General features: G+C 41.6%; 1 protein-coding gene across 8 annotated transcripts in view; it reads left to right on the top strand.

Moving 5' to 3' along the window:
- The first annotated feature begins 3202 nt into the window (after nt 1–3202).
- The window catches only part of MLLT10 (MLLT10 histone lysine methyltransferase DOT1L cofactor), a 252759-nt gene continuing 234062 nt past the window's right edge, over nt 3203–21899 (top strand). For 6 of the 8 annotated variants that reach the window (XM_059911217.1, XM_059911207.1, XM_059911201.1 and 3 more), the window contains exons 1-3: nt 3203–3283; nt 3416–3575; nt 6096–6175. In XM_059911217.1, the coding sequence (XP_059767200.1) occupies nt 3416–3575; nt 6096–6175 (240 nt within the window). In that variant the 5' untranslated portion in view covers nt 3203–3283. Of the gene's footprint in view, nt 3284–3415; nt 3576–6095; nt 6176–20850; nt 20996–21899 lie in introns of those variants that run through there. The other 2 variants (XM_059911182.1, XM_059911240.1) reach the window with 2 other exon arrangements.

Here is a 21899-nt window from a genome sequence, read left to right as displayed (position 1 = left end):
AGAAGATATATTACCCATACAGGAAGAAAATATGGTTTCCCATTATGGTAGGGTTAGAGGTTACATCATAAAATACTTTACTTGAGTTTTTTGTGGTTTGCCTCAGATGATTAGTTCAGAGAAACAGATGAGCCAGTACTGAGTTAGCTGCTGTTGTTATGTGAAGAAGTATACTGGAACCACAGGCTTTTGTTTTATTCTACAGGTACTAGGTGTACTTTTTCAAAGAATATTTTGAGAATGTGGAATCAGATTTAAAGGATAACATTATTTTAAGATTGAAATTTTACTTTTCTATGAAGTTATTCTGTAAATCCCATGAATTTTTTTTTTTTTAACATTACCATGTGTTGTGAAAAACTTGCTCGAACTTTAACAATTCTGGCAATTTAACTGTAAGTTTTATCCATTCTGAGTTATGAGAATTAGCATATTCAGCCAATCATACACATATATATCGCACAAAGGACAAATATAACTTGCTCACTGCTATATTTCCTGTATCTAGTAAATGTTCCCTGGCTCACAGTAAATGTTCCATAAATATTTACTGAATGAATAATTAACTGTATCTCTGAACTATTTTGTAATGTCTGTTATTCTTATCACCTAATATTTTTTAGAAATATATTAAATATTATACTTCTGATATATAGCATAAGAAAAAGTTCTATATCTGGTACATGAGTTAAAATTAGAATGACCTATTTAGCTCATTATGTTTTTTCTTACAGTTTTCATAACATTTAATATGTTAAATATCAGTTTTAAATAATTTGACTTATATTTTGTCAACATTTATATGTACATCTTTAATAAAATTTCTTCTCCAGATGCTATTATTTATATATAGGCCTGTTCTTAAGAAATAGTGTATTTTCTCTATTTTTCTAAATTTCAAAAATGTATTACAAATGATGAACTTTTTTGTTTTGTTTTGGAAACAGCAAGCATTTACCTACATTTCTTCTATTAAGTGTTACAGAATAGGGTAAAGTACCCATCTTTCTTTACATATAAATTAATTTCATCACAAGAACTAAGCTCCAATGCATTAAAAATAAAATGAATGTATTTTCAAATAATTTATTTCATTAAGGTTCGACTGCAGTGTTTAGCAAGGGAAATTTCACATTAGTTTTAACTAAAAATTACTCTTCATTAAGAGTCTGAACCTGATCAGGAATTGGATGTTGAACTGGTATCCCTTGTAAAGGGGTAAAGATAAGGTATACAGTAGAGATACACAAAACAATATAGATTTGTTTGAACACGGTTCTAGTAAAAATATCAATGATATTTTAAGAACATCATTATTATATGTTTGGAAATTTATTATTACCATACCCTCCAAAAGAAGTTGCATTTTATAAGTATGTAATCTTGTAGCCACCTTTTTAAAATGCACTAATATAACTAAAAGCGAATTCTCATTTTTTGGTCTCTTTAGTGTACATTTTTCCCCTATCTTACACTTCTAGGTTTGCATTACTGTAGCCATCTCACTTCGCTTTTAGAATGTTTGAATATATTTGCTAATATATGCTTGCGTTGTATTATATCTATTATAATTCTTAAATAGATTTCTAGCAATTAATTTGCAATAGAAAAAGCAGCCATGCCACCAAATTTTTTTTTTTTTTCTTTATGAGAACACTTGGAATGCTTTTAGAACTTAAACCATTATCTTTTGGTGACTGACTAGGAGAACTTGGGTTCCTTCATCTTTTAGCATTTTATGTAACTGCATTTCCCAGATCCCCACATTATATTGCTAATTCCTGATAAACAGTCATTTTGTACCTTTAAGGTATTTATCAAAGTCATGAATTCGCCTTGTAACTATGCTTGTCATTTAAACAATCTATCTATATTCCTATTTCATGCTAAACTTTTATAATGAGACACTTTTCTGGCCTAAAATCAATATTGGACTAAAAAGGATACATAGGGGGTAGGGCAACAGTGGAAGATTTCACAGCTCAAAACTGCTCAATATCCAGCTAATTATTCAGATAGGCCTGATCCATTTTCTATTTGTATGTGAGTGAGCTCCCATCTTTCTGCCACTTAAGTGGCCTTAGTAAAAAATTGACAAATTTTCAAGAGTAAATTTGGAGTACAGAGCCAGATCAGAGAAATCCTGAATTAAAAGGACTCCACTGTCACATGGTGTTAAATATCATTTGGTGACTGACTAGAACTTGGGTTCCCTCAAACTGCGGTTTCCTGATCCTCACATTATATTGCTAATTCAGATTAACAACCATTTGTACTCCTACACGGAAAGTTGCGGGTAGCATAGGTGTTGTTCCCTCTTCGAGTACAACCCAACCTAGGCTTTTGACCCTGTCTGTGGTGCAGTTTCAGTTGTCACTGGGCCCAGTGTGGTGTGTAAACGGGCAGCCGACTTGGTGGCACTTCCACTGGGTGAACTTTGGGTAGAGTCCAGGATGTGAACTTAATGGGTGGAAAGGCTTCGGCACTACAGTGAAATTCGCGCGGCCAACTGCAGGAAGCCATGCTTCACTGCACCCTTCATGGAAGTTGGCCGACTTGCCCAACCCTTGTTACCCACGGGCCAGTTCTTGAGGAAAAGGCCTGCAGGTAGGTTCTCAGATGCCCGCAGGGAGTCCCCTCCACCTACTCAGACAAAACCCGTCCTCCCTCCCGGCCCTCGGAATCCTCCCTTCCCACCCTCCCTCCCGCCGAGGCCTCTTCGCTACGTGCACACGCAGCCCGCGCGGCCGGCGCTGCAGAAGGCAGCCCCAACGTCCCCGCCCCCGCGTGCGCGCCCCCGCGCCCTCCAGTTGGCTAGTTCCGGCCTCGGCGCGCCGCGGGCTCCCCTAGCCCCCGCTCCCCCAGCACACCTCGGCGGCTGCGAGCGGCGCGGGGGAGGGGACGGGGCCGGGAGGCAGGCCCGGGCTGCCGGCCGGACGCGGCGGCGCGCACGCAGGCCTCGCCTCTCCCGGGCCTTTTCCCTCACGCTGGCCGCCGGGCGGGCGCGCACGTCGAGTGACGCTCGGAGGAGGAAGCGCAACCCCCTTCCCCTCCCTCGCTGCCCCTGGCCCAGCGGGAGCCCCCCCAGTGCGCCTGTGCGGAGGCCTACTTGATTATGTGTGCCCTCTCTGGGCTCCAGCGTTAGCCGCCGGGTGGAGGTGGGGAGGGAAGAAGACGAGGAGGAGGAGGCGGAGGAGGCGGTGGAGGGGAGGTGGGGGGAGTCAGCAAGGACATGGCTCCTGACTCCTGTGCGGAACGTGAGTGACTGAGCGGCAAAGCCCGAGTGAGCGAGCGGCCGAGCGGCGGGCGGGGGCCGGGGCGCCGGGAAGGGAGCGGGGGCGCGGGGGACTGGGCGGTGGGAAGCACTCATTGGCTTGCTTGTGTTTTTTAATGGTCCCCCCCAACTCCCTCTTAGATGGTCTCTAGCGACCGGCCCGTGTCACTGGAGGACGAGGTCTCCCATAGTATGAAGGAGATGATTGGAGGCTGTTGCGTTTGCTCAGACGAGAGAGGCTGGGCCGAGAACCCGCTGGTTTATTGCGACGGGCACGGCTGCAGCGTCGCGGTGCATCAAGGTAAACACCCAACCGCCCGCCGGGCCGAACCCGGCCTCTCCCAACCGTCACCGCTTCCCCCACCTTGGCAGCAACTGCCAGTTCCCCTCCCGCCCCGCCCCCGCCCCCGCCCCCGCCCCCGCCCCGTTCCGCGGCCGGGGATTGACTCGGAGGGTCGGCTGCGGGGCGGAAGGGGTGTGGGCTGCGCATGTGGGAGAAAGTGTGTGTGGCCTGGACTGTCATGTGATGCTGCGCTCACTCTCTCAAGTGTCATTCGGCCGCCGCCTGCGCCCGGAGCCGCGGGTCTGCGGACTCTCGGAGGCGGGGGTCGGCGGCGAGGGGGTGTCGGGGCCCGGGCGCGCGCCCCTCGGCCGTGGCCCCGCGGCTGTGGGTTCGGGTTGGGGAGTGGGGAGCTCCCTCCCCCTCCCGCCGCGCCGTCTGCCGCAGTGTCTGGAGACTTCCTGTACCATGGAGTCGGGCTCGGGAGCGCGGCGCGCGGCGCCGGGGCGGATCGGGAGCTCGGGGGTCTGCCCTGCCGCTTTAGATTTGGGGGCGGCGGGGGGAGGGCGCCGGCTGCCGCACCCCAAGATTTCTGGCCGAGATCTTGCTGCCGCTCCTGCGGACTGGAGCTTCCCGCGGAGAAGAGGCGGAAGGCCGTCGCCGCAGTCGCGCCGCCGCGGGCGCGGCTGGGCTGAGCTGCTCGGGGTGGTGGATGAGGCTGTTGAGTGGCCGCCTCGGGCCCCTTCCTCAGCGTCAGTGACTGGACAGAAGAGGAGGTGGTGGCGCCGCCGGTGACTCGGGGAGCATCTTAGTTTATTTCTGGGTGTTTCCATTAGGTGAGTTTTGGGGATATACAGAAAAGCCGAGGACACTAGTTAAGGTAGTTTTCTGGCCGTTTGAAGGTTCTGACTTTTTCCATTTCACGTGGTAAGGAATTGAGGCTGAAAATTTTGGGGCCGAAAAACAGGTCACTTTTTTGGTGGCTCCTGTACTCCCCTTGTTGTGCACCAACCCGCCCCCCCTTCCCGTTTCTGAATCTGGCGTTGAGTGAGGCAGAGGTTCAGTAGTGGATCGGGCGCTACTAAACGAGAGAAAGCCTGAGCGTAAGGGACTAAACTGTATTCTTTATAGAACGGAATCTCAGAACCGGCAAGGGGGACTTAGGAGATAGTGAATAACCGAACCTGAACATGCATGTATCCCCAGTTCTTTTAAAGAAGGGCAGAGTTGCACACCTTACTCTTCTAAGGAGTGAAAACCATGTGTATTCAAACTAGGTACTGATCGTCAGGTCTCAGAACTGGTATAGTGTATTTCCGTTATAGTGTTCATTGGCACTTGTAGAGGTATTTCTTTTGAATTGGATGATATGATGCTAAGTAGTCTCATCTCCCAATTTAGAAAGTGTTCATTTAAGTGTTAAAATTTCCTTTCTAGAAGTATTTCTGAATTAAACTATAAGTTTTTGGGCTCTGATGCTGTATTTCTTGGCTGATAGAATATTTTTACTCCGATACATTTTAAAAGGGATTAGAAGTTTAGCTTTTGGAGTTTTAAAAATTTGTGCTGATTTTATATTCTTTAAGTGCTTTCCAATATTTGATATATTTTCAAGTTACCTTTGAGCAAGCTCATTCAAGAGGATGTCAGTTGGATATTAGTGTTTTTAGGTTTTTGGAAAATGTTAAATTTTGAGTTAGGTAAATGTTAATATAAAAACAATTTTGTACGCAACTAGACTGTGATTTGGATGTGTGATATACAGATCACTTGTTGGAACATTAACATTATATATTAGAAATGAACGTGTAGTTTCCTTTTTTTTTCTGACGGGTTTATTGAGATGTAACTCACATACCATACAATTAACCCACTTAAAGTGTACAATTCACTGGTTTTTAGTATTCACAGTTTTGGATGTGTTACTACAGTCAATTTTAGAACATTTTCATCACCCTGATAAGAAAGCTTGGACCTGTTAACAGTTATTCCCCATTTCTTCCTAACTCCCCCAGTCCTAGACAACCACTAATGTACCTTCTGTCTTTATAGACAGACAAATGTCTATTCTGGACACTTTATTTAAATAGAAGCATTTTATTTTTAACATTACATTTCATTTTCTTTCCTGTAATGTCTTGTTTGTTTTGAAAGGTGATTCGGAAATAATTTTCACTTTCATGTATCTAAAATGCTTGCTATTTAAACTTCAGAGTATAGGAATGAATGAATTAATTAGAGTTATTCCATGTAAAGAAAAGTGTTAAATTTTATCTCATATTTTTCTGTTATAAAAGAAAAAATTTTGTGATGTTTATACTTTTTAATTGAAAAAGATTATTTTTCTAATATTTAGTTAAAATGTCAATTTTAGCTAGGTGATAAGTTATAAACATAAATATAGCATGTTTTAGTTCTTTACAAAGCAGGTGGTTTATGTGAATAGTTTCAGAGGTAATTACTTTAAAAGGGCTTTGAAAGGGTATTTGATTTTCCATAATTCAAATCTTAACTTACTTTAAAACATTTATTTCCCAACAGCTTGCTATGGCATTGTTCAAGTACCCACTGGACCATGGTTTTGCAGGAAATGTGAATCTCAGGAGAGAGCAGCCAGAGTGGTAAGGACTGTTTATCAAAAACATTAAAATACTTCAGTAAGTAGTTTAGGATGCTACACACTCATGTTTCAGTTTGAAGGGTTTTCAGTCTTTTGTTCAAATATTGAATTTGGGCCAAGTATTGACTTACAGTTTTAAACTGGTTTTATAAGATCTGAAAAACAAATTGAATCACATAAGTATATACTGATGGATGCTTAGAACAGGTAAAATATAAAGTTGTATTTGGGTTTTCTTAGCCCTGCCTACTGGTTTGGGGGTTAAATTGGCTAATCATAGTTGGAATATAATGGCAGTAGGACATAAGTAAGTTATATTGGGATAATTTTGCTAGGTTCTGTTTACTGAGTTAAAAAAAGTGTTTAATGATTCACATTTTTTTTTTACTATACCTATACATGTACAGTTTAACTTTGCTCAGTATTTTCAGACATTCAGTCCCTTTGGCAAAGCAACATAAAAATCTTCCTTTTTTTTGACTTGGCTGGCTAACCTTCTTTCTGAACACTTCTGTAAGCCTTCTGTAAGAATGAGGGAGGAATGTTTATTCTTTGTGGCCAAAATCATTTTTCCAGTTGAACTTCTAGAAATATGAGGGAAAAAAAGATTTAATCTTCATTAATCACATGAAAGTATTAGCATTTGCAGTGTGATAGTTTCTTCCTTTTGTTGTTGACTAGAGAATGTGACAGAAGGTAGAAAACAAATATTTCAACTTCTCTACCTACATGGATAGTAAGAACAGAAGCTTTTATTTTTGTCTGGGCAATTTTTGATCAGAAATAATGGCTGAGTAGCTTCTATAGGATTGTGAAACTCAGAGCAATATTCTGTTGATGTGTTTTCTTTGTGTGTGGGAATGCACTGTACCAGAGTTTCAGCTATTCTAGCATTACAGAAACGGGAACTGGCAAGTGGAGGATGAAATTAATCATGAAAATTTTAGGACTTAAAGTATGTATAGGTTTACTCTGTCTTTTTTCCTCTTTGTAGCATGTTATGGTTTGGGGTTGATGGGTCACCAAGCAAAGGAAGTTATGCTTTAATTTGTTAGTAAACACTGACAGTAAGGTGAGGCTCTTCCAGGGGATATCACAGTAGATTCATGGCCAGAGAAAGATTAGAAAATAGGAAAGTGGGCATCAAGAGAGGGAGGATAAAGAGGTGAATGGGGAGTGGTAAAATGGCAGTGTTATTTGCCTCAAATGCCACTTGTTGCCTGTTTCTATTTCTTTTTCCTCTCTGAAGTCATGGTCAGGATATTCAGGTGAATAAGGTATTTATCTTAAAAGGTATATAAAGGTATATTGGAGGACCCATTTTATTTTAGCTTTATTTGGTAGGATGGTGGGGGTCGTTAATGAAAGAAGAGGCACAGCGTCTTCTAAATTCCTGTAGTGTACAATTATACAAGGTAGCGTTGTTTGTAAAAAACAAAAACTCATTCCAAGCTTAAATAAGCAAAGAAAGGGCATTTTGTTATAAGGATATAGTAGCCAAGAAATCTAACCTGAAAATGTACCCATGAATTAGAACAGGAATGGAATTAGTTTTAATATTATTTCTGCTTTTCTCTGTGTGTCTGCTTCATTCTTTTCCTTTCTGCAGATTTTCTCTGCTACTTACTCCAAAAATCAATAGTTAACTTTTTTGATTGTTAACCATTTGTCAGATACTGTGCTGAATGTTCTATACCAATTATTTTCTTTACCTATCAAATATATGAGGTAGATATTCTGTTACTTTCATTTCATAGATAAAGATAGCGTAGTTTTAAGAGAAATACATATCTAGTTGGAGTCTGGGCTGTGATGAAGCTCTCAACCAAGGTGTTGTATATTGCCTCCTGTGGTGAAAGATGGCCATACACTTCAGCTCTTAATATTTTCTGTCTCTTGTCTCAAGAGGCTAAATTGCAGTGCGAATCTCATGTTCCTTTTGGGGGGAAAAAAACTGTCTTGGCTTGTCTAGTTCTGGACCAGTTAGCTAGCCATGGCTAGACAATAGGGTTGAGTTGCTCAGACACAGGGAGATCTCTGTGGGTTTGGGATAGCTCACTTTTCAGAAGAGGGGTAATTATGAACTGGTGGTACCTTGACAGATACTGAGGAGTAAAAATCCAGAACAATAAAGCAGTATCTTTAGACAAGAAGTTTGGTTGTATATAGAATGGCTTTGAAAGGGGAGGTTAGAAACTGAAAGTCTCAGGATGCTGTTACTATAAAAATGTGAGAGTAGAAAGGGAGGGAGTAGAAAGGAAGAGAGGGAGCATTTTGAAGGAGGAAATGACAGAAATGGATGTGGGGTGAAGGAAAGGGAATAATCAGAGATGATTCTGAGATGTCAAGGTTGAGCACTCTGGAATGGTGATACCATTAACAGTAACAAAGGAAGGAGAGCAAATTTGAAGAGTAAGGAAAGTTCTGTTTTGGGCATGTTGGTTTTGATGCCGCTAGGACTTTTCATTGGAAATATAGGGTTAAAGTAATGAAGACAAGTTAGACTTGGAGCTGCGTAGAAGGAAGATTGGGAAACAAGTGATATTTTTTGTTAGAGAAAAGAAGAGTGAAGACAGAACTATGGTGAATGTTCACATTTGGGAGAGTAAGAACGAGTTTCCAAGGATGGATAATGAACTGTCAGGAAAGGAGAACCTGCAGGGTCCAGTAGCAACAAAGACAGTTTTTGTTTTTTTGTTTTTTTTAAATATTAACATTCTATACCCATTTTATTTTTAATTTGTTTTTTAAATTAATTTATTTTTGACTGCGTTGGGTCTTCGTTGCTGCGCGCGGGCTTTCTCTAGTTATGGCGAGCAGGGGCTACTCTTTGTTGTGGAGCACTGTCTTCTCATTCCGGTGGCTTTTCTTGTTGTGGAGCACGGGCTCTAGGCGCACGGGCTTCAGTAGTTGTGGCGCGCAGGCTGTAGAGCGCAGGCTCAGTAGTTGTGGCACACGGGCTTAGTCGCTCCGCGGCACATGGGATCTTCCCGGACCAGGGCTCGAACCTGTGTCCCCTGCATTGGCAGGTGGATTCTTAGCTGCTGCGCCACCAGGGAAGTCCACAATTTTTTTTTTTTTTGAGAAAGAGTTTTTGATAGTGACATTGCTGCTAAGGATGCTGAAGGACTAAGACAAGTACTTGAGACAGCAGTTGTAGTTCTCTGGTTTGGGCAGAACCCTCATGATAGGGCATCGAAAAGAGTAAGGATTGTAGGGTTAGATTGAATGTTGAAAATAAGGAAAGAGGGAAATAAAAATAGATGGGGAATTGAGGGAAAGTTTGGTTGGTTTTTAAGGGAAGCTCTTTGTTAGGCATTCATTGTTCAGAAAAAACACTCAAATTGCTTTATTCACCTCAAGTGAATAAGAATTAAAAAAAAAATTAATTAATTAATTAATTTTTGGCTGCGTTGGGTCTGTGTTGCTGTGTGCAGGCTTTCTCTAGTTGCAGCGAGTGGGGGCTACTGTTCGTTGTGCAAAGGTTTCTCATTGTGGTGGCTTCTCTTGTTGCGGAGCACGGGCTCTAGGGCGCGCAGGCTTCAGTAGTTGTGGCGCGTGGGCTCTAGAGCACAGGCTCAGTAGTTGTGGTACACGGGCTTAGTTGCTCCATGGCACGTGGGATCTTCTGGGACCAGGGATCAAACCCGTGTCCCCTGCATTGGCAGGTGGATTCCCAACCACTGTGCCACCAGGGAAGCCCAAGAATTTTTACTGCAATATTTTCATTAGACTTCATTGTTTACTAACTGCTGTCACAGTGGTTAGAGTTTTTTTTTTTTTTTTAAATAAATTTATTTATTTTATTTTTGTCTGCATTGGGTCTTTGTTGCTGTGGTGGGCTTTCCCCTAGTTGCAGTGAACGGGAGCTACTCTTCCTTGCGGTGCGCAGGCTTCTCATTGTGGTGGCTTCTCTTGTTGCGGAGCACAGGCTCTAGGCACACGGGCTACAGTAGTTGCGGCTTGCGGGCTCTAGAGCACAGGCTCAGTAGTTGTGGCACACGGGCTTAGTTGCTCTGCGGCATGTGGGATCTTCCTGGACCAGGGCTCGAAGCCGTGTCCCCTGCATTGGCAGGTGGCTTCTTAACCACTGCACCACCAGGGAAGTCCTGTGGTTAGAGGTTAAAACACTCATTGATGACTGTTTTTTTTTCCTTTAATAAATTTATTTATTTATTTTTCGCTGCATTGGGCCTTTGTTGCTGTGTGTGGGTTTTCTCTAGTTGCGGCAAGAGGGGCTACTCTTTGTCGTGATGCGCAGGCTTCTTCCTGCGGTGGCTTCTCTTGTTGCGGAGCCTGGGTTCTAGGCGCGCAGGCTTCAGTAGTTGTGGTGCGCCGGCTCCGTAGTTGTGGCTCGCTGGCTCTAGAGTGCAGGCTCAGTAGTTGTGGCGCATGGGCTTAGTTGTTCCGTGGCATGTGGGATCTTCCTGGGTCAGGGATCAAACCCATGTCCCCTGCATTGGCAGGTGGATTCTTAACCACTGTGCCACCAGGGAAGTTCTGATGACTGTTTTTGTATTTAATGTGTATGTGTTCTTTTTTTTTTAATTAACATTTTTTTTTTTTTTAAAGGTATCAGCTAACACTTGTCAGAATAACCATCTTTTTTTTTTTTTTCAGCTACTTTATTTATTTATTTATTTATTTTTGGCTGTGTTGGGTCTTCGGTTCGTGCGAGGGCTTTCTCTAGTTGCGGCAAGCGGGGGCCACTCTTCATCGCGGTGCGGGGACCGCTCTTCATCGCGGTGCGCGGGCCTTTCACTATCACGGCCCCTCTCGTTCCGGGGCACAGGCTCCAGACGCGCAGGCTCAGTAGTTGTGGCTCACGGGCCCAGGTGCTCCGCGGCATGTGGGATCTTCCCAGACCAGGGCTCGAACCCGTGTCCCCTGCATTAGCAGGCAGACTCTCAACCACTGCGCCACCAGGGAAGCCCTAATTAACATTTTTTAAAAGTAAATTTATTTATTTTATTTATTTTTGGCTGCGTTGGGTCTTCATTGCTGTGTGTGGGCTTTCTCTAGTTGCGGCGAGCGGGGGCTACTCTTTGTTGTGTCACGTGGGCGTCTCATCGCAGTGGCTTCTCTTGTTACGGAGCACAGTCTCTAGGCGCGCAGGCTTCAGTAGTTGTGGCACCCGGGCTTAGTTGCTCCACGGCATGTGGGATCTTCCTGGATCAGGGATCAAACCCATGTCCCCTGCATTGGCAGGTGGATTCTTAACCACTGTGCCACCAGGGAAGTTCTGATGACTGTTTTCCTGTTTACTGTGTATCTGTTCGTAACTACCACAGGCTGAAGAGATTTATTAGGAATTTTACCTACTTATACAATTTTAATGAGATACAGAGAGAGGATATTTTAGATATTTAATTATTCTACTTGGAAAATGTGTTGACAGTGGATTGTGTAAAAAATAAAATGGCCAAAAGCCCTTTAAGAATTTGCATTGTTTAGGTCTTGCTCTTCTTGCTCTAAATGAAAGATGATTCCTTTCCTCCAGGAGGTGAGCTGTAACTTTCTTCTATTGCTCTGCCTCTTTTTATTGCAGTTCTTCCTGGCTTTTTACATTGTTAGGGAGGAACCACTGGATGAACTCAAAACCAGGGCTTTAGGGATTGATCTAGGGATGCACTATTTTATTTTTAAATTTTTTCTTATTGAGCATACATAATGCAAATAAATTACTATAAATCTATAAAACCATATGAAAAACAATCACACTAAGTATATATTTAGATTTAATTCTACAAATTAAAATTATATTAATATGCATTTGATTATCACAAGTAGTTCTGAGCAGTATAAAACATAATAAAATGACTATCTGTGTGTTCCCTACCCAGAATGAACAAATGTCCATTCTTCATATTTGCTTCAAATCTTCCCTTCTGCTTAAAAAGAACAATAAATTAAAAAATTAAGTTGAAGTACTATTTGTATCCTCCCCAGTCTGGGTCAGCCATTACCCTGTTAATGTCTGTGGGGCCAGTTTCTCTATATTTTTTTCTTGCCAGTTTTATTGAGCTATAATTGATATGTAACACCAGAATGTTTAAGGTGTACAACATAATGATTTGATATATGTATATATTGCAAAATGAGCACCACAGAGGGTTTAGTTAACATCCATCACCTCACCTAGTTGCAAATTGTTTTTTCTTTTGATGAGAACTTTTAAGATTTATTCTTAGCAGCTTTCAAATACACAATACAGTGTTGTTAACTACAGTCACCATGCTGTACATTACACCCCCAGAGCTCACTTATTTTATAACTGGAAGTTTGTGCCTTTTGACCACGTTCACCCATTTCCCCCAACCCACTACCCACTGCCTCTGGCAACCATCAATCTGTTCTCTGTTTCTGAGTTTGGTTTTTTTAGGTTCCATATATGAGTGGTATCATATAGTATTTGTTTTCTCTGTCTGACTTGTTTCATTTAGCATAATGCCTTCAGGGTCCATCTATGTTGTCACAGATGGCAGAATTTCCTTGTTTTTAAGACTAATAGTCCATTGTATACATGTATTACCATCCATGTTTTAATCCTTGTTACTACACGCATATATCCGTACACACCACCAAGTAGTGTATTATTTTACAGGAATGGTAAATTCTATATATGTGTTCTGTGATTTGTGACATAGCTACTTGTGACATCACTACACTGATATATATTGATCTAGTTCATTCTTTTTATCTGCTTTTTAGTATTGTGTCACAGAATGTACTGTAATTTATTTAATTCCTTTATTGATTGTCATTTAGGTTTCCAATTTTTCATAATCACAAATAGTGCTGCAGTGAACATCCTTGTAAATATAGTGAAGCTTGGTTTTTAAAAAAAATATAGTCTAAGAATCTGTATTAACATGCATTACAGATTATTTGTTTACATTTATAGTAATGACTAATACATTTGGGCTTACTTCTTTTTTTTCTTTTTTTTTTTTTTTTTCTTTACAAACCCTTGTGTCGAGGGCTGACTTTCAATAGATCGCAGCGAGGGAGCTGCTCTGCTACGTACGAAACCCCGACCCAGAAGCAGGTCGTCTACGAATGGTTTAGCACCAGGTTCCCCACGAACGTGCGGTGCGTGACGGGCGAGGGGGCGGCCGCCTTTCCGGCCGCACCCCGTGTCCCAGGACGAAGGGCTCTCCGCACCGGACCCCGGTCCCGACGCGCGGCGGGTGGGCTTACTTCTTAAATTTTTATTTTGTGTTATATATTTACCATGCTTATATTTTTTCCTCTTTTTTTTTCTTCAGTTGGAGTGATTGTTCTTTATTCTTTTTTTAAAAAATCTGGTCTGATTTGGAGGTTATGTGTTCCATTTCTTTTCTTCTAGTGATTGCCCTTAATATTTTTTTTTTTTTTTTAATTTTTATTTATTATTTATTTATTATGTTTATTTTTGGCTGTGTCGGGTCTTTGTTTCTGTGTGAGGGCTTTCTCCAGTTGCGGCGAGTGGGGGCCACTCTTCATCGCGGTGCGCGGGCCTCTCACTATCGCGGCCTCTCTTGTTGCAGAGCAGAGGCTCCAGACGCTCAGGCTCAGTAGTTGTGGCTCACGGGCCCAGTTGCTCCGCGGCATGTGGGATCTTCCCAGACCAGGGCTCGAACCCGTGTCCCCTGCATTGGCAGGCAGATTCTCAACCACTGTGCCACCAGGGAAGCCCTGCCCTTAATATTTTAATGTACATGCTTTATATTTTTTCTGTGAGTCTAAGATTAATCTTTTCTTTTTTTTTAAAAAATTAATTAATTAATTTATTTTGGCTGCATTGGGTCTTTGTTGCTATGTGCGGGGCTTTCTCTAATTGTGGTGAGCGGGGGCTACTCTTCGTGGCGTTGCGCGGGCTTCTCATTGCAGTGGCTTCTCTTGTTGCGTGCAGAACACAGGCTCTAGGCACGCGGGCTTCAGTAGTTGTGGCATGCGGGGTCAGTAGTTGTGGCTCACGGGCTCTAGAGCGCAGTCTCAGTAGTTGTGGCGCACGGGCTTAGTTGCTCCGGGGCGTGTGAGATCTTCCTGGGCCAGGGCTTGAACCCGTGTCCCCTGCATTGGCAGGCAGATTCTTAACCGCTGCGCCACCAGGGAAGCCCTAAGATTAATCTTTGTACTCCTTTTGAACAAAACCAAGGACCGTAGGACACCTTGTGTTCACTCTCTTTACCTTGCAAAAATCAGTTTTATTGTTGTTTATATTTTAATTCCACCTTTTTTTTTTTTAAAGAATCAATTTTATTTAGTTTTTTATTTTTGGTTGCTTTGGGTCTTTGTTGTTGCACGTGGGCTTTCTGTAGTTGTGGCGAGTGGGGGCTACTCTTAGTTGCGATGCACGGGATTCTCATTGTGGTGGCTTCTTGTTGTGGAGCATGGGTTCTAGGCGCACGGGCTTCAGTAGTTGTGGCTCACGGCCTCTAGAGTGCAGTCTCAGTAGTTATGGTGCACAGGCTTAGCTGCTCCGTGGCATGTGGGATCTTCCCAGACCAGGGATCGAATGCATGTCCCCTCCATTGACAGGTGTATCTTTAACCACTGTGCCACCAGGGAAGTCCCTATTATAGTCTTAAGGAGTATATTTATTTACTTATTTGAATATTTAAAACATAACTTATTTTGGCCTCTTGCCTTCCGAGACAGCCCACGCATTGTCTATGGAGTGGGTTTCTGCCTGAATAAACTTTTCACTTAAAAAAAAAAAAAAAAAAACTCTATTAAGAAAGAAATATTTATTATTTATTTATTTTGGCTGCGCCAAGTCTTAGTTGTGGCACGTGGGATCTTCGTTGCGGCATGCGGGCTTCTTAGTTGTGGCAAAAACATACTTTTTATAAAAATTAATTAATTAATTAATTAATTAATCAATTTATGGCTGCGTTGGGTCTTCGTTGCTGTGCGTGGGCTTTCTCTAGTTTAGGCAAGTGGGGGCTGCTCTTTGCTGTGGTGCACGTGCTTCTCATTGCAGTGGCTTCTCTTGTTGGCAGAGCACGGGCTCTAGGCATACGGGCTTCAGTAGTTGCAGCACATGGGCTCAGTAGTTGTGGCTTGTGGGCTCCAGAGCGCAGGCTCAGTAGTTGTGGTGTCTGGGCTTAGTTGCTCCGCGGCATGTGGGATCTTCCCGGACCAGGGCTCGAACCTGTGTCCCCTGCATTGGCAGGCAGATTCTTAACCACTGCGCCACCAGGGAAGTCCCCAAAACATACTTACTTTAAAATTTCTCAGAGATTCTGCAATTCTTTCATTTGTTTTGTTTTTTAACTGTGGTGGTAGATGTCTTCACATACTTTGTAATTTTTGACTGTGAGCTAATCTTTAAGAGTTGTTTTTTTTCTTGGGATTCCTGGTCCTCTAACCTGGGTTTGTGGAGGTGTCACTGAGGGAAGTTTTTGCATTTGCTCTGTATCTGTTAAGAATTGCTTTTGGCTGCTATAAGACCAGATTACAGTGGCTTCTACAGATCAGCAATTTACAAATTTACTAATTTCTTATTTGAAAGGAGTTGAGAAATGCATTTAAAGCTTTTATGACAGCTCTGTGAGATCTTTATTTATTTAGTCTGCACCACGTGGCATGCGGGATCTTAGTTCCCTGACCAGGGATTGAACCCATTCCCCCTGTAGTGGAAGCGCGGAGTCCTAACCACTGGACCACCAGGGAAGTCCCTCTGTGAAATCTTTAGGGATCAGACTTTCTCTGTTTCTCTACTATACCAATCTTAGCAGATAGTTTTCATTTTCAGCATTGTTCTATGGTCACAGCATGGCAGTCATTGTGACTGCAGAGAGATGTTCCAGGCAGAAAGAAGGAAGGGTAAGGTTGAAAGTGGTTCTCCTCCCAGCTGAGTTATCCTCTTAAATGAATTTTCTCTAGTTTTAGTGGTCCAGTCCATGTTTTTTTGAGATAGATTCCCCTTCGGTAGGATTGGCCCTTACCATTTCCTGTCCTTACACAGCACATCTAGGGTCTGTGCTGGTGTCATGGTCAACCCCAGCCTCTAAGGTATATATTAGATCAGGTATCTTCATTGACTTTCTCAGCTTGAACCAATGTTGATTCTTTTAGCTTTTTTTTTTTTTTTTTTTTTTTTGATTCTTTTAGCTTTTAATTTCTTTTCTATTTGTACCACAAGAAGATTTACCTTTATCTACGCAATTAAAAAATTTTTTTCAAATTTATTTATCTTATATACCTCTGACTTATGAGTACAAGAAGCCAGGATGGGGTGTCTTCAGTGGCAGTTTGAAAAAGGTATTGTAGGGGCTTCCCTGGTGGCACAGTGGATAATGTAGGGACACGGGTTTGAGCCCTGGCCCTGGAAGATCCCACATGCCGAGGAGCAACTAAGCCTGTGTACCACAACTACTGAGCCTGTGCTCTAGAGCCTGCAAGCCACAAATACTGAGCCCGTGTGCCACAACTACTGAAGCCCGTGCGCCTAGAGCCCGTGCTCTGCAACAAGAGAAGCCACTGCGATGAGAAGCCTGCAGTGAAGAGTAGCCCCCGCTCGCCGCAATCAGAGAAAAACCTGCGTGCAGCAACGAAGACCCCATACAGCCAAAAATTAAAAAAAAAATTATATATAACTTTTTTGTTTTATTCCTGTACGAGCTTTTTAGCCTGTATGCTTTATTTATTTATTTAAAGTTTTGTTTTTAATGTGGACCACTTTTAAAGTCTTTATTGAATTTGTTGCAGTATTGCTTCAGTTTTATGTTTTGGTTTTTTGGTCGTGAGGCATGTGGGATCTTATCTCCCTGATCAGGGATCGAACTTGCACCCCCTTGCATTGTAAGGCGAAGTCTTAACCCCTGGACTGCCAGGGAAGTCCCAGCCTATATACTTTAAATAGAATGCCTTCAAAGTTTAACATTTGCTAACGTTTTTTTCACTTACTGATGATTCATGTCTACTCTTTGCTTTTAAATTAAGTGTAGCATCCTGAGTTCCTATAGCTTTGAAAGAGGTGATTTTAAAAAGTTAACAGATTTAGTGCTTACCACCATACATAAAATAGCAAGTAGCCAATTTCCATTGTCTCACTTCTTGAATTCCTTTCTTTTACTGTGAGAAAAACTTAGCATAACAGCTGACATGAAGTAGGCATTTAATACTTGCTTGTATCCTTTTCTAACCTGCCTACATAACTAGTAAGAGAAATGAAAACACTGGGTACATTGATACATTGCCCATTGTACCTATTTATTCCATTTTTTGTTTAGATTTAATTATGTTTATCAAAGTGAAAAATGCACAGTCAGTAGTACCAAAAGATTCTTTTGCACACACAGTAAAACAGTACCTTGCTGCGTGACTCTTGACAAGGAATGTAGAAGCAGCTATTCTTTTTTAAAAAAATAAATTTATTTATTTTTATTTATTTATTTTTGGTGGCACTGGGTCTTCATTGCTGTGCGTGGGCTTTCTCTAGTTGTGGTGAGCAGGGGCTACTCTTTGTTGTGATGTGGCTTCTCATTGCGGTGTCTTGTTGCGGAGCACAGGCTCTAGGCACGTGGGCTTCAGTAGTTGCAGCACACAGGCTCAGTAGTTGTGGTGCATGGGCTTAGTTGCTCTGTGGCATGTGGGATCTTCCCGGACCAGGGCTTGAACCCGTGTCCCTTGCATTGGCAGGTGGATTCTTAATCACTGTGCCACCAGGGAAGCCTGAAGCAGCTATTCTTGACATACCAGTTTTAGGTGTTGTCTTTCAGTATATCACAAATTTTGGTTAAGTCAAGAGTGTTAAACAGAAAATTTTATGTTATTATGACTATTTAAATATTTTGTTTATTTCTGGGCCAAAAGCATACTAAGATTGTTTTCTTTCGTAATTTTTTTTTCTTTTTTCCTGGGATTAATAATTGTCTTGTATTTTCATTTTCCTTGTGTTCTTTATTTAAGGCTAAATCTTTGCATACTTTTTAGTCATTTCTTCATGTAATTTTCCACTTTAATGAATCAGGTAGTCTATAAATTCAATTTTCTATACATTCTAAAATTCCAAAAAGGAAAAAAGTTTTACCATCTTACTTGATGGATAGTTTGCCTGAATATAGAATTCTTTCTTGGTTGGAAATAAGTTTCCTTCAAAATTTTGAAGATATTTCTCCATTACTTTTTAGCTGTCAGTGTTTCTTTTAAGAAGACCAATGAAGTTCTGATTTCTAATCCTTTGTATGTGATTGTTCTTTCTGGATTTAGTGTGTTTTCTGTAGCCAGTTTACCTGCTATTTCTCATGGTAGTTAGTATGCTCTCCCTCACTCGTACTGGGCACACAGTGGCCCTTTCAATTTGGTAAATCATGTTACGGAACATGAGTTTAGGTAAGGGAGAATTTTTTGGAATTATTTTTGACAGTTCCTCAGTTCTGTTATCATTGTTTGCTTTTTCTGTATTTTTCTTTATTTGGATGTTGGACCTTTTGAACTGATCTTGCATTTAAGTTAATCTATTTCTGTTTTATTTTCTGAGGCAGTTTCTTACTTTATTTTCCATTCTTTCACTTAAATTTCTAAATTCTATTATACTTTTAATTTCCAGAGGCTCTTTTATGCTTTCTGAATGTTTATTTTTTATTCTCTGCTTTTGTGCAATATTTTCTCTTAATTCTGTGAGGATGTTAACCAGATGGTTGTTTTTGTTTTGTTTCAGTGTTCTGAAGTTTTCTTCTGCTCCTGGGACTCTTTTCCTCAGAGTTCCTTTGTACCATTTGTTTTGGCCTGTCTTGTTAGGGACTTTGCTTACAAATCTAGTGACTGGTAGCCGTCCATTTGAATTTAAGACAAGCTCCTAATGAGGTGACTGGAAGTTCTGTGTGTGTGGCAGAAATTGTTGGCAGATTGGCTTCATTGTAGGTGTCTAGCTGGGTTCTTTTATTGGGATGCCACCAACTGGTTTATTCAGAGAAAAATCCTCCAGTCATCTGTTTGGGATTCACAAACCTGGTTACCAGTATTCTTTGAGCCATTGGTTGCTGGAATTTCATGATCTAGAACTAGATATTTCAGTACGCCTTTGCTCAGATGTGTCTGGTGTCTCCAGGTCCAAATTTCCTTTTGTTTACCCTTTGTGTGGTTTTCTCGGCTGTGGGAGATAGAGTTACCTGGTAGTGTGTAGAGAAGGGATTAGGGGGGGTGTTGATTATCTTTCAGGTTTTATCTTATCCCTCGTCCTGTTTTGAGCCCTACTTGAACCCGTCCCTCTCAGGGGCGTGCACCACCGCTATGATGTGGCGCCTGAGGTCCCTCAGCTGGGGCGCCTTGTGGCCCGAGACGCGTTGCTTTTGGACTTGCCTTACTGCAGCAGCCTTTTCTCATGCGCTAAGTCATTTGCTACTCTTTTCCTTCCTAGCTTCCAAAGTTTTAGAACTGTTGTCTTCCTTTATGTTTGTTTACCTTTTGTGATTTGTGATTTTGCCCTTTTAATGTCATTCAGTGGAGTTTTCGGAAGGAGAGGAGGTAGTTTTCAAGTGGAATTAACTGCCTGTTCTCATGATGTAGTCTTTTCCCACTTCTTCCAGGGTCTTGTTTTACCTTTTAGTCTGTCCTTTTTACTTGATTTTTTCCCACGCAGCTCACAGTCATTTTTTTTTTTTTTTTTAAATTTTGGGTTTATTTATTTATTATTTATTTATTTATGGCTGTGTTGAGTCTTCGTTTCTGTGCGAGGGCTTTCTCTAGTTGCGGCAAGTGGGGGCCATTCTTCAGTGTGGTGCGCGGGCCTCTCATTATTGCGGCCTCTCATTATCGCGGCCTCTCTTGTTGCAGAGCACAGGCTCCAGACGCGCAGGCTCAGTAATTGTGGCTCATGGGCCCAGTTGCTCTGTGGCATGTGGGATCTTCCCAGACCAGGGCTCGAACCCGTGTCCCCTGCATTGGCAGGCAGATTCTCAACCACTGCGCCACCAGGGAAACCCTCACAGTCATTTTTGAATCTTCCCATGGATTTTACTTTCCCTTTATTACATTTTTCACCTTTTACTCGCAGGCTTCCTGGAAGAATAAAACCATTAGTTGATATCTCTGCTTCTTCAACTGCCTACTGTGGTCTAGCCTTTCAGTTGTGCTTAATGATTAAGGTGTAACTTAATCGTCTTGTTTTTTTTTTTAATTTTTTTTTGGTCGCACTGCGTGGCATGCGGGATCTTAGTTCCCCGACCAGGCATTGAACACGTGCCCCCTGCAGTGGAAGCAAGGAGTCTTAACCACTGGGCTGCTAGAGAAGTCCCTTAATTGTCATTTTAAACAGTAGCATATGAAGTCAGCGTTTGCTGTAACACTCTCATTATGGACACTGTCCGTTTTGTCTTTCAGTGACTCTTATATAAAAATCCATGTACAAGAAATTCTTCTAATAATTTAGCATAAGGAAAATTGTCTCCCTTTAGAATCTGGTATATTTCCTCCTTCTTTGATAGCTCTATGATACGTATTCCGGTTTTTCTTTTTTTCTGGCTATCAGGCAGCCCAGAACCAAATCTGGTCTTTAGTTACATCAGCTATGTTAATCTGATTATTAGTATATTTGTTTTCTCCTCCTGGTCCTGTTTAGGACTTCACCTGTTATCTCTGTTTCTCTGCGTGTTGATTTCATTCTCTCATACTACAGACTCTACTTCATGAGGCTGGAACCATGACTGCTGGCAGCTCTTGGCTCTCATCTTCCTAGCCCCTTCTACCAGAAGAAGGGGCTGTCTTGAAGAATCCTGGGAAAGACTCTGATTGGCCTGTCTTGGATCATGTACCCACCATCCCTGTGGCTGGAGTGGGGAGGGTACTATGAATGACAACCCTCACTAGAACTACATAGTTGGAGTCAGGGGTAAGAGCAGTTTCCCTAAATCAGGGGATGTCCCTCATACTGGCTTTCACTGTTCATTTTTCTGTTTTTTTATTATAATACAGGTCCTTTATTTGTAGTCTGCCTCAAATCCTTTTCTGAAAAAAGTTTTAGGTATAAATAAGTAAATAAAATATCACAAGTTCCTGTTCATTCATTCTTCACATTGTTACATTTGACTCTTAAGTCTACCACTCTACTGATTTTGCTATTAACTTCACACGGCCAAATTCAGAATTTCTTTTTCACTTTTCATTACACTTGATCTACTTTCAGCATTTAAAACTCTGATCACTCATCTTTCTTGCAACTCTCTTTTCTCATGACTTCTGATAAACTGTTTTCTACTTGTACCTCTTTAAACATTGCCTTTTGGATTCCTATTTGGCATTACTTATTTACTTGTTTAAAATTTATGTTAGATGATTACTGTTCTGGCCTGTTTGATTACCTCACCCTAGATAAACTTAGGCATGCTTATGGATGCCTCGAGGCATCAGTGTCACCTGAAAAATTTTCTAGCCTTTAGATCCGTATTTGCAGTTGGCTTCTGGATATCTCTATTTAGATATCCTAGGCATCTTAAATTTAATTTCTCTACTTCTGTAGTCACTGACATAATCTAGATTATTTTTTTGTCTAAATTATTTCAACAGCTTAAATTATGTAACTATTGGTTAGATGATATATTGACATGGTTCAGAAAATATAAAAAGATACACAGTGAAAATTCTTCCTGCTAAACCTGCCTCTTATTTGCCAAGTTTAGCTTTCCATCTTTCTCTGTTGTTACTAGTTTTTAATTCATTTTTCTAGTTTATTCATGTATGTATATATTTCTACATATATAGACTCTTGTTTTTCTTTCTTTTCTACAAAAAGGTAG

Source organism: Balaenoptera ricei, chromosome 2, assembly GCF_028023285.1.
Source record: "Balaenoptera ricei isolate mBalRic1 chromosome 2, mBalRic1.hap2, whole genome shotgun sequence".
In the NCBI taxonomy this organism is placed as follows: Eukaryota; Metazoa; Chordata; class Mammalia; order Artiodactyla; family Balaenopteridae; genus Balaenoptera; species Balaenoptera ricei.
The sequence above is the reverse complement of the archived record's forward strand: the minus strand, read 5'-3'. Positions and strand labels throughout refer to the sequence as shown.